The sequence below is a fragment of the Propithecus coquereli genome, unplaced genomic scaffold (assembly GCF_000956105.1).
Source record: "Propithecus coquereli isolate 6110/MARCELLA unplaced genomic scaffold, Pcoq_1.0 Scaffold35, whole genome shotgun sequence".
Taxonomy (NCBI): domain Eukaryota; kingdom Metazoa; phylum Chordata; class Mammalia; order Primates; family Indriidae; genus Propithecus; species Propithecus coquereli.
The window spans coordinates 5,657,149-5,671,261 of NW_012149174.1; the positions used below are offsets into that span (position 1 = coordinate 5,657,149).

General features: G+C 45.6%; 1 protein-coding gene across 1 annotated transcript; it reads left to right on the forward strand.

Moving 5' to 3' along the window:
* The first annotated feature begins 7,733 nt into the window (after positions 1-7,733).
* On the forward strand, positions 7,734-10,181 carry GPR6 (G protein-coupled receptor 6). The gene is made up of 2 exons (XM_012651186.1): positions 7,734-7,949; positions 8,548-10,181. The coding sequence occupies exon 2, from the start codon at positions 8,567-8,569 to the stop codon at positions 9,662-9,664; it is 1,098 nt and encodes a 365-aa protein (XP_012506640.1). The 5' UTR covers positions 7,734-7,949; positions 8,548-8,566; the 3' UTR covers positions 9,665-10,181.
* The last annotated feature ends 3,932 nt before the right edge of the window (positions 10,182-14,113 follow it).

Genomic DNA, 14,113 nt, shown 5'->3' on the forward strand with positions numbered 1-14,113 from the left:
CAATTTTCATGCTGATAATCATGCAAAACAAAAATAATTATGTGTGTGAAAGTAATCTTTGTAAGGTTATCTACAATAGCAAAAAAAATAAGCAATCTGAATGTCTAACAGTAGGGGAAATGAATTAAACGTTGCCCCATGTCCTCAATGTAATATTGTGCAGCCATCAAAATGATAATTAAATGCCCTTCCATTCACCATCTCACGTTTCTCTGATGTCCTTATCCCCAGATTGCACGTGGAACTAGAAGGCAATCCCTTGATTTTCCAGCTCCCCACTTAACATTCACATGTGGCCTCATCTGCACGTGCCATCCTTCCTGTCTCTGCCCCCTTTCTCAGGTTAATCTTCACACCTGCCTTCCAGACCCTCTCTGTCTCTGTCCCCCACCTTCTCACGCCCTCGAATAGCTACTCTCCCTGAAATCAACCTGGGCCTCTTAGTTCTCTTTCCCCTTCTTATCTCCTTCATTTTTAAGTCATAACTGTCCCTTGAACCTACATCTCTCTCCAGCTGTAGCCCTGTTGCTCTCTTCCCCTTCCAGCCAAACTCCTTCCTAGGGACAGTGGCACTGGCCTTTCTCACCCCTTCTTTACCTCCCATTCACTTTAGCTTGGCTGCCCTGGGCTTTCAGCAAAGTCACCAACAACATGCTAGTTGCCAAGTTCAGTGAATATTTTTTCTTCCTTGACCTCTCACCTCATTTGATCTCTCAGGGTCCGGTTTGACTCTTTCCCTCCTGAAACTAACTCTTCCTACTCTCTTCTCTCTTACAGAGGCTGGTTTCCACGACATGTCCTCCCTTTCTCACTGCTCTTCTCAACATCCTTGGTGCTCCCTCTTCCTCCATCCATCCTGTACAGATTGTATTCCTCAAGGGACTGTCATCCCTGGTCATCCTCATTTAGGTTCTTCAACTGCCTTTAACTAGAGTCAGACAAATGGGATTCAAATTCTGATCTCATTTTCCAACCTTGCGCCAAAGTTATTCTACCTCTTAAGCCTCGGTTTTCTGTTCTGTAAAATGTGGTTAACAATAGAACTCACCCCGTGGGGTGGGTAATAAATGGTATACATTCAATGAATGGTAGCTATCGTGATTATTATCATATGACACTAATCTATTTTTCCAGTCTAGACTCTGCTGAGCTTCAGAATGACTCTTGTATTCAGTGTCCGACTGGTGACCTTTATTTGGTTGTCCTTCCTCAAACTCGGTATGTCCACAGTTGCGTTAACCATTTTGCTCCTCCCCAATCCCATTCGTACCCACACCTGAAAACTGGGAGTCATCCTTGACACCTTCTCTCCCTTCATCTGTGCCTTTCTCCTCACTCCCAGATCAGTCCTGTAAATACTCCAAGTGGAATCCCCCAAGCTTATTCCCCAACTACCAGAGTGGTGATATGCTGACGTGATAAATGCCGAACACGATGAGATCGTAGAGGAGGGCAGGACTATAAAGTAGAAGGATCGGGGTCCCGAGACCAAACCTGTGAAAGGCTGCCTGCCACGCAGAAAGGCCTGTTTTAAATTTCACATGAGTGAGAAACAATCCCCTCGTACTTTATGCCACCAAGATTTTCAGAACTATCTTTCACAACAACTGGAGCTACTTTAACTAATATAATGTCCAAAATATCTGATGAATCTATCAACTACTCCAATCCCCACTGTCACCACCCTCCACTAAGCCTTCATAATCCTTTTTTTATAGATCATGTAACAGTCTCCTCACAGGGTTGCCTGACTCCTCTCTTTCACTTTTCTCTAGTCCATTCTCCATACAGGTGTTGGTGGGGTCTCCATAAGTTGTTAGAGGACCCCAAGTTTGATGCTATCAACCAGTCCTGCTTAAGACAATCTGGCACTGGTTCTCCATCACCTTCAAGATAAAACCCAACTCTTGCTATGGCATAGGAAGCCCTTCATGAGCTGTCCCCATCTACCTGGCATGTCTCTGCTCCTGCCCTTTTGTCTTACATGCCAGCCAGATTGAATTGCCCACAGACCCCATGCCATGTGCCAGGCTCCCTTGACTCACACCTTTGGGTATGCGGCTCCCTCTGCCTGGAACACTTTCGTGTCTTCCTTACCTACATGGCTATTACTCATCCTTTAAGATTCAGCGTGGGCATCACCCATCTGGGAGGCCTTCCCTGACTCCTCCAGGCTGGGTGAAAGTCTCCTGGGTGTCCCCATTACCCCTGTGATCACATCCTTTATAACATGTGTCACACTGTTTCATAGAATCTGTTTACTTATCTCTGAGGACAGACACTTATTTTGGCATTTTCATTTTCTAGCACAATATCTAGCATATATTTGGAGCTCAATAAATGTTTATTGAATGAATGACTAGGCAAAAATATAATTACAATGCAACATATAAAAATATTAACAACATACACGTAATGACCAAGTGAAAACTTAACCAATACATTATATATATAGTACACTGCACATTATGGAATATACCTATATAAAATACACATGCATGTGGATAACTTCTGGAAATAGTCATTCAAGAGTCATTTATTTAACACCTGTCTGTGCTGACCAGACCATACCATGAGAAAGATTAATTAGAAGTCCATTTCCTCAAGAGGTTTACAATCTAGGGAGAAAAATAAGCAATCCTGGTTAACTGATGGGAATAGTGGTAAATGATTTTCTTTCAAAATTCTCTGTAATTTTTATAAATAATACATTTAAAAAGCAGCTTACAAAACAGACAAAGGTCATCTATAAAATACTATACATAGTAATATTGAAGTTATAAAATTCGATCTCCATCATTTTGGGTCCATGTATCCAAAGAAAAGCTTCTTTGAGTCTTTGAGTCTGCCTACATGTCTTTGCACACTTTGACTGATGTTTGTTTCGCTTCGCAATGAGATTATCAGTATCTTACATACAATGAGTGTGTCTAAACACGTGCTGGGAAGCCCATGACTGACTTAACTTTGCCATCTAGTTTAAGGGTAGCCTTTCTTTTCATACAAAGCAGAAATGTTGGAGTAAGGTGGGGCAGGGAGCCAACATGCTGGAAGTGCGGAGGAACAATTTTAAATTACTCATCCCCAAGCCCTTGCTCATCCACCCTTCAGAAAAAGTTAGGGGAGCAGAGGCTGAGGACTGTGGGAGGGGAAGCTCTCCCATGAACTAATAGAGTGAGAATTCACTCATTACCAAAGGAGGGCACAGAGCCATTTGTGAGGAATCTGCCCTGATGACCCAAACACGTCCCACTCAGCCCCATCTCCACCACTGGGGATCAAACTTCAGCATGCGTTTTGGAGGGGGTATATATCCAGACTATATCAGCCAGTAATCTAAGTTGTAAGATTATACATTTCTCCATGACCTCATTTCAGTCTTTAGAAAAAAAACACATATGCCCTCAAATGCAAATGATTTATTTCACACAAACACACACACACACACACACACACACACACACACACGTGTTCAGCAACTGAATTAAACCCCCAAACTCAACTTTCCAGCCCAGTATTATGCATCCTATAGATATATAGTAATAATAATGGTGATCTACTCCTTATCTAAATCTTTTGGGAACATTAGGTGATGGTGACCGCCCAGGATGACAGCCCTTTGGAGTGGAGACTGCTTACCTGGCATGAAGCAAGAACATCCCTGATGTGTTTGGACACGCTGAGGAAGCAGGTGTCTTGGAAGTTATGACATAGCACTGATGCCTGAGAATGAGAGGAAACCCTTGGGACAAGTGGAAGTGGAAAAAAAGGAGATATTTTTAATAGAATCCATCTATCTCAGCATGTGTCCCAAAAAGATTACACTCCATCCAATATTTGGATCTGGACAAGCCATTTAATGTATTCAGTGGCTTTTTGTGATTTCTGCCTCTTTCAGCAACAATCTTTCTTAATAAACAGCTTCATACATCTCACCAAGCACCTGCGCTCTCCCTGAGCTGTCAGCACAAGTACCTTTGCACCACCAGATAGACTTATACTTCCCAGTAGAAAAATATACTGCTTGTCTCTAAGAACCAAAAAGATGGAGCATGTGTGTGTGTGTGTGTGTGTGTGTGTGTGTGTGTCTGTGTCTGCATATGCCCAGAGAGTGCGAGAGAGGGCCAGAATTGTTAGTATGGGTCTTTCCAACTTAGTTTTATAAGGATCGAGACAGCTTGGCTGACTGCAGCTCTGATTTTGTAAAACAGAATTGATTCACAAAGATCTGGGCCAGAAGAGGGCACACCTGGGAAATGGCTGTGAGCTCAGTACAGAGAGGCTGCAGATGCTGAGTTATCTTGCACTCGCTAACAGATTGGAGGGTCCAGGGCAACCTGGACCTGAGCCAGAGTTTAATGCTTTCTGATGGGAGCATTTGAGTTCACTGCAGCCAAGAGAGAACCAAGTGTCAGCTTTCATCTTGGGACAGAAAGGAGGCTCTGTGTGAGTGTGGAAAATTCAATGTCCATGGAGGAGGCCTAGTTACTGTGTTAAACCTGAAATCACACTGAATGACTTGAAGTTAGATTTTTGCTGAACTTCCTTTATTGCAAGTATTCCAAACTGCAATCCAATAATCAGGAGTGTCACTGCACACTAAACTGGCAGGGGAGTTATATGATTGCTTAGATGAGTATTCTCAACCCTGGCTTCTCTTTAGGATCTTTAGAAAATACCATGCCTGGGCCTCACTCCAGATCAAATGAATCGGAATCTCTGGGTTATTGATCTAGAGATGGGCAGTTTTAAAAAGCTTCCTAGGTAATTCTAATATGCAGTCAGGGTTGAGAACTGATAGCTTAGGCTGAGATGGGAAAGAGATACCAAAGGAGCCAAAGATAGAGCTGAGGTTGACAGGTTGTGATTCTTGGGCATAATCTGAGACAAGGAAATTTTCCCTATGTTCATGCTTGGATAGTCCTGGAATATGAAGAACCAAGACACCTAAGGACATGATGGGCTTGTCACAGGGTTGGCAATAGTGAGTTTAACCCATGATTACTGGTCAGAAAGCAAACTTTGCAGACCTCAAAACATAAATAAGACCAGACAAGCTAGTAGATGAATAATACATTTAGTTGTGTGTTTTAGTAAAGTATCAAGGATTTGTGAACTAGAAACTCACTCCAGGTAGCTCGAGATTAGGAAGGTTTATAGCAGAGACACAAAGGGAAATTTCAAAGAGTCCAGGGATCTGGACTCCCACAGCCAGGAACCAGACACTCAGGGACTGAGGTCACTCCCTCTACTCTCAATCATTCAGTCTCCTTCATCTCTGCTCCTCTCTGCACGTCTGCTTCATTCTTCCATTGCAACTGGCTTCCTCTGATTATTCGTTTCATACAATGGTCCAACACAAGCACTGCAGCCCTAACTCATCACCATCTTTCAGGTCCTGAGCCCAATACTCATTGACCATTGTTGTGGTACCTGTTAGTTCAAATTTTTGAGAGAGGGATCGGGTCACTAGACCAGGAAGGATGGCTGATCTTATCTAGGAGATTAACACCAGACTTACATCAGGTGTCAATCTCCTCCCATAAACTAAGCTGGGGATAGAAAATGTCATGTGGTTCAGAGGCTGAACATTCTAGGAGACCACTGAAAGGGCAGGTGCTTGTGAAGGAGCTATGGGCAAGGCAGGTGATGAAGTACATCTAATATCCATCCATAACTAATGAACCACATACCTTTTCTCTCCTATCTTCTACCTTCCAATAGATGAGTGGACATGAGATAAGGAAGGTTTGAAAGAATCTGATCTGTCTGCTCTCAGGACCTAGCCTAGCAACCAAGAGAGGTAACTACATGCTGGCATGCCCCAAAGACAGTCTACAAGCCCTCAACAAGCATTTATGTACATGATTCTACATGTGTTGTCTTCCTCTGGAAACCACTGAGAAGTCCATTCTTGGCAATGTTGAAGCATGAGGATGTCCAAACAGAGATGTGGTGGGTTCAATTTTAACTCCATACTTTCTGCTACATTGTGGCATGTAAAATGGAACATATTTAGACATTAAGGAGGTTTCTCCTCCCTTTGGGCCTTTATCTGATTGTTTAGAAAATTTGCAGTTAACATGCTATTACAGTAGTTTGACAGTTCACTTGACAGCTCTGAAATAACATTCTTGGCTCTTAGATGACAATCTTGCGCTGAAACACAAAATGACTCTTTTCAGAAATTAAGAATTTCAGCCAAGTTTTGGATCCGTGAAAATGGTTGTGTGTGGATTTTTTAAACTCCCGAATGGACAAATTATGTGTAAATCCATTTTCTGGCCCAACATCAGTTATTACAGCAAAGAATTGAACTGTCCTATGCCCTTTTTTCCTCTAGTTAAGTTCAAGTGCATTGAGGCAGGAATGGTCTAGAGTTGGAGGTCATGTTTAAAGGGAGAAGCCCAGGGTCAACCCATCCCCCAGCCTGTGGGCAGTCTCAGTACCTTTTTTCCTCTCTTCGGATCCATGGGGCTAGAGGGAAAGTGAAGTCAGATGTGTGAAGAGGATACACAGGGAGAAGTGGGGAAAATACTAATAACAAATGTTGTCTATTTTCACTTTGCCCAGACCATGTAGTCTCTGGAGACTATGTCTGTGGCCTCAGCACAATGCCAGAGTCTTAGATGGCAACAAATATTTTAGCTTTTGCCCAAGTACAGCTATTGGAGATCTGGCTGATTGAAAAGAAAGAGAAAAAGGAGAGGAAGGGGAAGGGGAAGAGGAAGAAGAGGAGGAAGAAGAGGAGGAAGAGAAGGAGGAAGAAGAATAAGGCAAAGGCTAATGCTTGTATTTTACTGACAAAACAAAACACCTTTAAGTCAAAGGGATGATTTATCTGGGCTGAAAATAAAACTCCTGCCTACTGAAGTCTGGTGCAGCTGAGTTATCACTATTTTCGTCCTGTAATTTGTTTTATAGGGTACTAATTAACAGGGCAAAGTCTGTTGCCAGGAAAGCAAATCACGTTTTGCTGTTTTCTTCTCCCCTAACCGAACACAGACGGTCTTTAATTAAAGAGCAAGTTCCAAGGGCACTATCAGCTACTGAAATCGGGAAACACTAGGCAGAAAAGATCATGGTGAAACCTGCTGTGTAGAGTTGAAGAAAGATAATGGGAGAGAGAGAAATTGCACAGGTAACCTCCCAAAGAAGAGATTGTTTTTCTCAAATGTTCCAGATGTCCCCTTTTTGCTCATCTTTTCTCTGCTCCCCACAGCTCAGAATTTCTTCCCTGGCTCTTCCTAACTGCACGTGTACCACAAACACCCTTTTAAAAAGTGGATTTCTTTCCCCAGGTCATTCCTGTCCCTCAAGCAGCACTATTTTTTTAAAGATAGCTACTGTCCCGTCAGACCCCATCCCAACCTCCCCCTTCTCCGGGGCTTCTTTTTTGAACTGGCACCTCAGATCTTTGACACCGGGCTTTGCTGCCCCGCAGATGCCACTCGTCCCTACCCCCCTCCTCCTCCCCGCTCACCCCCTTCGCCCGGCCTCAGGGTCTTCTTCTCTCCTTTCTCCCTCGCCTTCTCTCTCCCCCATCCCATTCCTTGAAGTTCTGGACTGGAGGTGGCCGCTGTGGTTTCTTCTTCCCTGAACCCTCTGCGGCATCTTGCTGGGGGCGCGGTATGGGATGGGAGAGGATAGGTTGGGCTGGTGAGGAGAGCGCGTGCCGGGCTCGCACCTGCCGGCCGGAGCTAGGAGCCTGACGTCACCGCACCCTGCCTGTCAATCTCCCGCGCGCGCGCTGCTCGCAGCCGCCTTTTCTGCCACTGACTCGGTCTCTCACTCGCGGTGGCGCCGGCACAGCGACAGCGCCCGGCGCTTGCCTCCTCGCCGGCCCGGCCGCCTCCTGCAGGCAACTGCTCCGTCAGCGAGGGGAGCGCAGCCCGGCGCCCGGCCACGGCGCCCATGATCAGTGACTTCCTGAAGCCCTGATTGCCCAGGTGAGCGGCCCGGGGAACTTTGAGGGTTTTGGGAGGGGAAGGGATGAAGGGTAGCCAGGGAAAGGGTCTTCCCAGAAGCCGGAGAAATGAAGCTTGACTCCGTCCACCCCCATACACACACACCCCAGTGTCTCTCCTCCCAAACCTCCTTCTCAGGGGTCTCTGTGGGCTCCGGGGCTCTCCCGGCTACGCGATCGCGGAAACTTCGCTTTCAGCACCGCGGACAGCGACCCCGTGGCTCCGCTCTGGGGAATGCCCGGATCGTCGCGCCAGCCACAGCCCGGCCGGACGCTCCCAGGCGGAACTCCAGCTTGGTTATCAGGGTGCGTGTGCAAATACAAGCACACACGGGATTGATCTGGGGCATATCTGTGCAAAAACTCAGAAGTCTGTGTGGGCACACGGTACATTTCACTCACGCACGCAACAGGTATTTATTCTGGGTTCACGCTTAGCCCCTGCTTCCGCGCTCGGCTCTGGGGTCCCGCGGTGGTGTGGGCAGCTCGAGTAGGGCAACGCGAGCGGGACACCTGAGCGCGGGGAAGTTTCCTGGCAGCCAGGACTGCGCACCTGACGCCTGCACTCCCTCTTTATGCAGGGTGCAACAACTGGCTGCGATGAACGCGAGCGCCACCTCGCTCAACGAGTCCCAAGTGGTGGTAGTGGCGGCCGAGGGAGCGGCGGCGGCGGCCACAGCAGCAGCAGCGTCCGACACCGGCGAATGGGGGCCTCCTGCAGCGGCAGCGGCAGCGGCGCTAGGAGGCGGCGGTGGGGCTAATGGGTCCCTGGAGCTGTCCTCACAGCTGTCGGCCGGGCCGCCCGGACTGCTGCTGCCAGCTGTGAATCCGTGGGACGTGCTACTGTGCGTGTCGGGGACAGTGATTGCGGGCGAAAATGCGCTGGTGGTGGCGCTCATCGCGTCCACCCCGGCGCTGCGTACGCCCATGTTCGTGCTGGTGGGCAGCCTGGCCACCGCTGACCTGCTGGCGGGCTGCGGCCTCATCCTGCACTTCGTGTTCCAGTATTTGGTGCCCTCGGAGACTGTGAGCCTGCTCACGGTGGGCTTCCTCGTGGCCTCCTTCGCCGCCTCTGTCAGCAGCCTGCTGGCCATTACTGTGGACCGATACCTGTCCCTCTATAACGCACTAACGTATTACTCGCGCCGGACTCTGTTGGGCGTGCACCTCCTGCTCGCCGCCACCTGGACGGTGTCCCTAGGTCTTGGGCTGCTGCCGGTGCTTGGCTGGAACTGCCTGGCAGAGCGCTCAGCCTGCAGCGTGGTGCGCCCGCTGACTCGCAGCCACGTGGCGCTGCTCTCCGCAGCCTTCTTCATGGTCTTCGGTATCATGCTGCACCTGTACGTGCGCATCTGCCAGGTGGTCTGGCGCCACGCGCACCAGATCGCGCTGCAGCAGCACTGCCTGGCGCCACCCCACCTTGCAGCCACCAGAAAGGGCGTGGGAACGCTGGCCATGGTGCTGGGCACTTTCGGCGCTAGCTGGTTGCCCTTCGCCATCTATTGCGTGGTGGGCAGCCACGAGGACCCAGCAGTCTACACCTACGCCACGCTGCTGCCCGCTACCTACAACTCCATGATCAATCCCATCATCTATGCCTTCCGCAACCAGGAGATCCAGCGCGCCTTGTGGCTCCTATTCTGTGGCTGTTTCCAGTCCAAAGTGCCCTTCCGCTCCAGGTCCCCCAGTGAGGTCTGAAGGGTTCCTTCCGTGTCCTCTCACCAACACCACGCCCGCAACAAGCCAGCCTTTGGTGAGGTTCTAGGTGCCTGCCGATGAACTCAGATCCCAATGGCGTGCCTCTGACTTTGGGAAAAAAGAGGGAATAAACATAAATGCAACAAACTCACAAGGACAAAGAGGCTTGTTGGCACTTTACATATACAGTGTATACATGTGTACATATATATACAAATATTTGTATATTCTGGAGGTGTTCAGGATGTAGAGCTTCCTGTTATGTGACTGACAAAAAGATGTGGTTGTATACCCAAATCATACATCACATTTGTCAAGTGAAGACATTCCAATACTGCTTCATTATAGCACTTTATTTTTAGCTGCTGAACTGCCAAAACAGTGTTGCCATTTTCAAGGGCAGGGGAAAAGGAGTAAAAGGTGTATTTTTGTTGTATGTGATAGACTATTTTGCTGCACATGCATCAACACATTACAACATATTTTGTACACAAATAAACACACTATAAAAATGTAATTTGGAGTATGTGACTGGCTATAGAATTATTATAAGAGCTGAATTATGAGTGCATTTACTTTAAAAGTTTATTATGTATCATCTCCCTCCTGAGAAAATCTTAATATAAAAAATCATATGCATTTGCACATTGTTCATAAATTTTCACTGAAATACCTACTCCAGATCATTATGGTTGGGGAGGCTGCAGGAAGGGAGTAATACCGTCATGTAACAGTACTCACAGAGCAGCAAAGGGTTATTATTGTTATTAGTGCAAGTTAATATACTCCCTTGGTTACTGGGTTTGGAAAACAAATGTCAGAGTATGTCTGGAACCATTCCTTTAATATCATGACGTATGCACATGTGAATCCTGAAACCACAACTTTCAGTTGTAGTTTTTCCAGTATGACAAGAATTTTAAATGGTGAAAATTCATATTGACTTAGAAATTGTTGCTGGCCAGGTCAGATAGCAAAATTCACAGCCTTATAAAATGAATAAATTTTTCTAAGACAGGATTCCAAGATACAGACCTCAAATTCTTCATGGGGTCAATGAAGGTAATGTCCAGTATCCTCTCTTGAAGTGCTCTCATCTTCAAAACAGGGCATTAAGATCCTCAAGATCCCATTTCACTGATGGGTGTGAGTCATGGTTCCCCTCCTCCCCTTCTCACAGGATGATGTGAGGCTAAATCAGAGAACACATGTAGCATGCTGGGAGTCCCTGTAAAGATATACACACACAAGCACAAGTAGTTACTACTCTTAGGCCTTAGGAAGTACACACAGCAAATTTTTTCTTACATTCCACAAATATTTATTGAGTGCCTACTGTATGCTACGCAATTCCAGGGCTGAAAGTGAACAAAACAATCAAGAAGTCTCTGTGCTCATAATGCTACATTCTAGTGGGGGAGATGGCCTACAAGCAAATAAACATATATATAATGTCACGTTAGCATAAATGCTAAGAAAAAAAATAAAGCAGGATGAGAGGTGGCAAGCCGTGGAGGGTGCTACATTGGTTAGGGTGACCAGGGAAGGTCTCTCTGAGGAGATAACATTTAGGAGGAAAGCTAAGCAAAGTGAGGGTGTAAGACATATGAGTATGTGTGGGGAGAGATTTTCAGGTAGAGGAAGCAGCAAGTGCAAAGACTTCAAGGTGGGAGCACACCTGGCAAGTTCAAGGAACAGCAAGAAGTACAATTTGGCTGGATGGAGTGGAGGGAGAGAGGAGACAGGAGGGAGAGAGAGGGAGAGAGAGGTATGGAATTAACTTGGAGAGGGAGCTAGAACTGGATCATTTCAATCTTTATAGGCCACTGCAGGAACTTGGGCTTTTACCCTGAGTGATATTGAAGTGACTTGATCTGATTTATATTTTTAAAGAATGACTGCCTGTCCTATTGAAAATCGTCCCTAGACTATTTCCTGCTGTCAGAGTGGGAGCAGGAGATAGGGATCCATAACCATAATCCCCATGAGAAACAGCAGTGGCTTGGAGCACAGTGGCTGTGGTGGAGATGGAGAGAAGTGGTGGGTTCTAGAAATATGTTGAAAGATAGATCGGATGTGGGACATGAAAGAAAAAAGTTCTGAATGACTCTAAGGTTTTTTCCTTGAGCAAATGAGAGAGTGCAGAGGTCTTTAGTGAGCAAGAAAAAACTGTCACTGGGGTACATTCAGAAGTGTGATAATTAATTTTATGTGTCAACTTGGCTGGGCCGTAAGGTACCCAGGTAGTTGGGCAAACATTATTCTGTGTATTTCTGTGCGAGTGTTTTTGGATGAGATTAATATTTAAATTCATGGACTTTGAATAAACCAGATTCTCTTCGTCATCAAATCATTCAAAGGCCTGAATAGAACAAAAAGATTGGCCTTCCCTGAGTAAGAAAGAATTCTCCGGCGGACTGCCTTCAGATTTCATCTGCAAGATTGGCTCTTCCTGGTTCCACAGCAAACAGCCTTGAGACTTAAACTATAGCATCAGTTCTCCTGGGTCTCCAGACTGCTGGCCCACCCTGCAGATTTTGGACTTGCCAGCCTCCATAATCAGTTGAGCCAACTCCTTACAATAAATTTCTTCACACACACACACACACACACACACTACTGACAGAATATATGTATCTATATATATATATATGTATATGTATATACACACATATGGTTCTGTTTCTCTGGAGAATCCTGACTAATACAGGAAGGGTGGGGAATTTTAAAAGTATGTTCTAGACACCTAAATGGAGAGCTCATGTGGGCAGTTTATTCATTTATTTATTTCACAAAAACTTCTATACACTTACTATATGCCAGACACTGCTCTAAGCACTTTATAAATATTAGCTCATTTAATCACCATAGTAGCCTGAATTGGTCAGGTCCCAGCAAGAGACAAATGGCATACTCAAACCAGGTGATTGAGGGAAGTTTAATGAAGGGACTATAAAAGCGTGAGTACGGTTAAGGGAAATCAACAAGGGATGATGAAGTTCCCCCAAGCTAGCACCAGCAGTGCTGCCAGAAGGGGAAAGGGGAGACAGCGGTTACTGGAACCAGGAGGGAGGGCTTCAGGTGTTGGCTGCCCAGCAGAAGTTGAGGCTTTTAACAGAGGAAAGCAGCCACTGCCAACCTACAGCTTGACAAGGAGAAATCTGGAAGAATAAATTATTGGAGCACCCTCACTTCCCTCCATCCCGTCTCTTGATGGTGACTTCCATGAGCCAAACTCAATGAGAAGCCAGAGATCAAGACAACTCTCTGATGCAGTCCACTCAGGCCAGCTTCCCTGGGCACCGAGCAGGCGGAGAAGGGTACAAAGTGGACCTGCCAGTGCAAACAGAGAACACCCAGCACAAATGCCATGAGCTCAGTGCTGTTACTGTCCCCACTTTACAGCTGAGGAAATGAAGACACAGAGAGGTTAGCTGTACATACCTGGAGTTTAGGAAAGAGATTTAAGCAGGATAAATGAATTTGTCACTTATCAACATATAGGTGGTATTTAAAGTCATGGTCTGGAAGCAGCCACCTCTTGTACTTATAGACAGAGAAGAGAAGAGAGCCAAGGATTGAGCCCCAGGGAACTAAAGCACTTAGAAATCAAGAAGACAAGAAGGATAAATCGAAGGAGAAGGTCAGTGAGGTAGGAGGAAGCCAAGGAGCACAGTGACTCAAAATAAAGAAGAAAAAGTGTTTGAGGGAGGTTGTCAACTGGCTCAATGTTGCTGAGAGAATAAGTAAAATGAGGACTTAAAAAAATGACTAGAAATTTTGTAATGTGAATGTCGTTGGTGAACTTGACAAGAGAAGCTTCAGGAGAGGAAGAGAGAAAAAAAATTTGACTGTAGAAGTTACAAGAAAAAATGCAAGAACAGTCTAGTCTCTGGCAACTCACAGCACAACTGTGACCTTTTCAACAGTATAAAAGACACATGTTTTATAGATGTAGAGTTTTATAGTGTCTATAAAATTAAAGCTGGGAAGATCAGCATTATTGCTCATTTATTAAATTAAAATTTTCTAAAGAACTAACCTTCATAGACTCTTTAGCATCACCAGACACTGTTTCAGGTCCTATTAGCATCTGGAATGCATTTAAGTGGACTAAAATACAAAAGCTCTGGCTGTCAACTTTCCCAAATGTGGTGGGAAAAAAATATAATTTCAGAGATGGAACAAAGAAGTCAATATTAATATACCTTTTATAATTATAGAGAAAAATTTCTTGCAATCAGCACATTAAGAAAGTTCAACACTGGAATAATAAGACACAGACTGTGAATCTGACCTAAATCCACCTCTTATTAATATTCAATATCAGCCTCTACCCTATCAAATGTTTGGGAGATCCAAGAATAAGAAGATACTTAACAATCAGGTTGTTATTAATGCTGACTTACACAGTTGGCCATGCTGTATAATAGCAATAGTCTTGACATT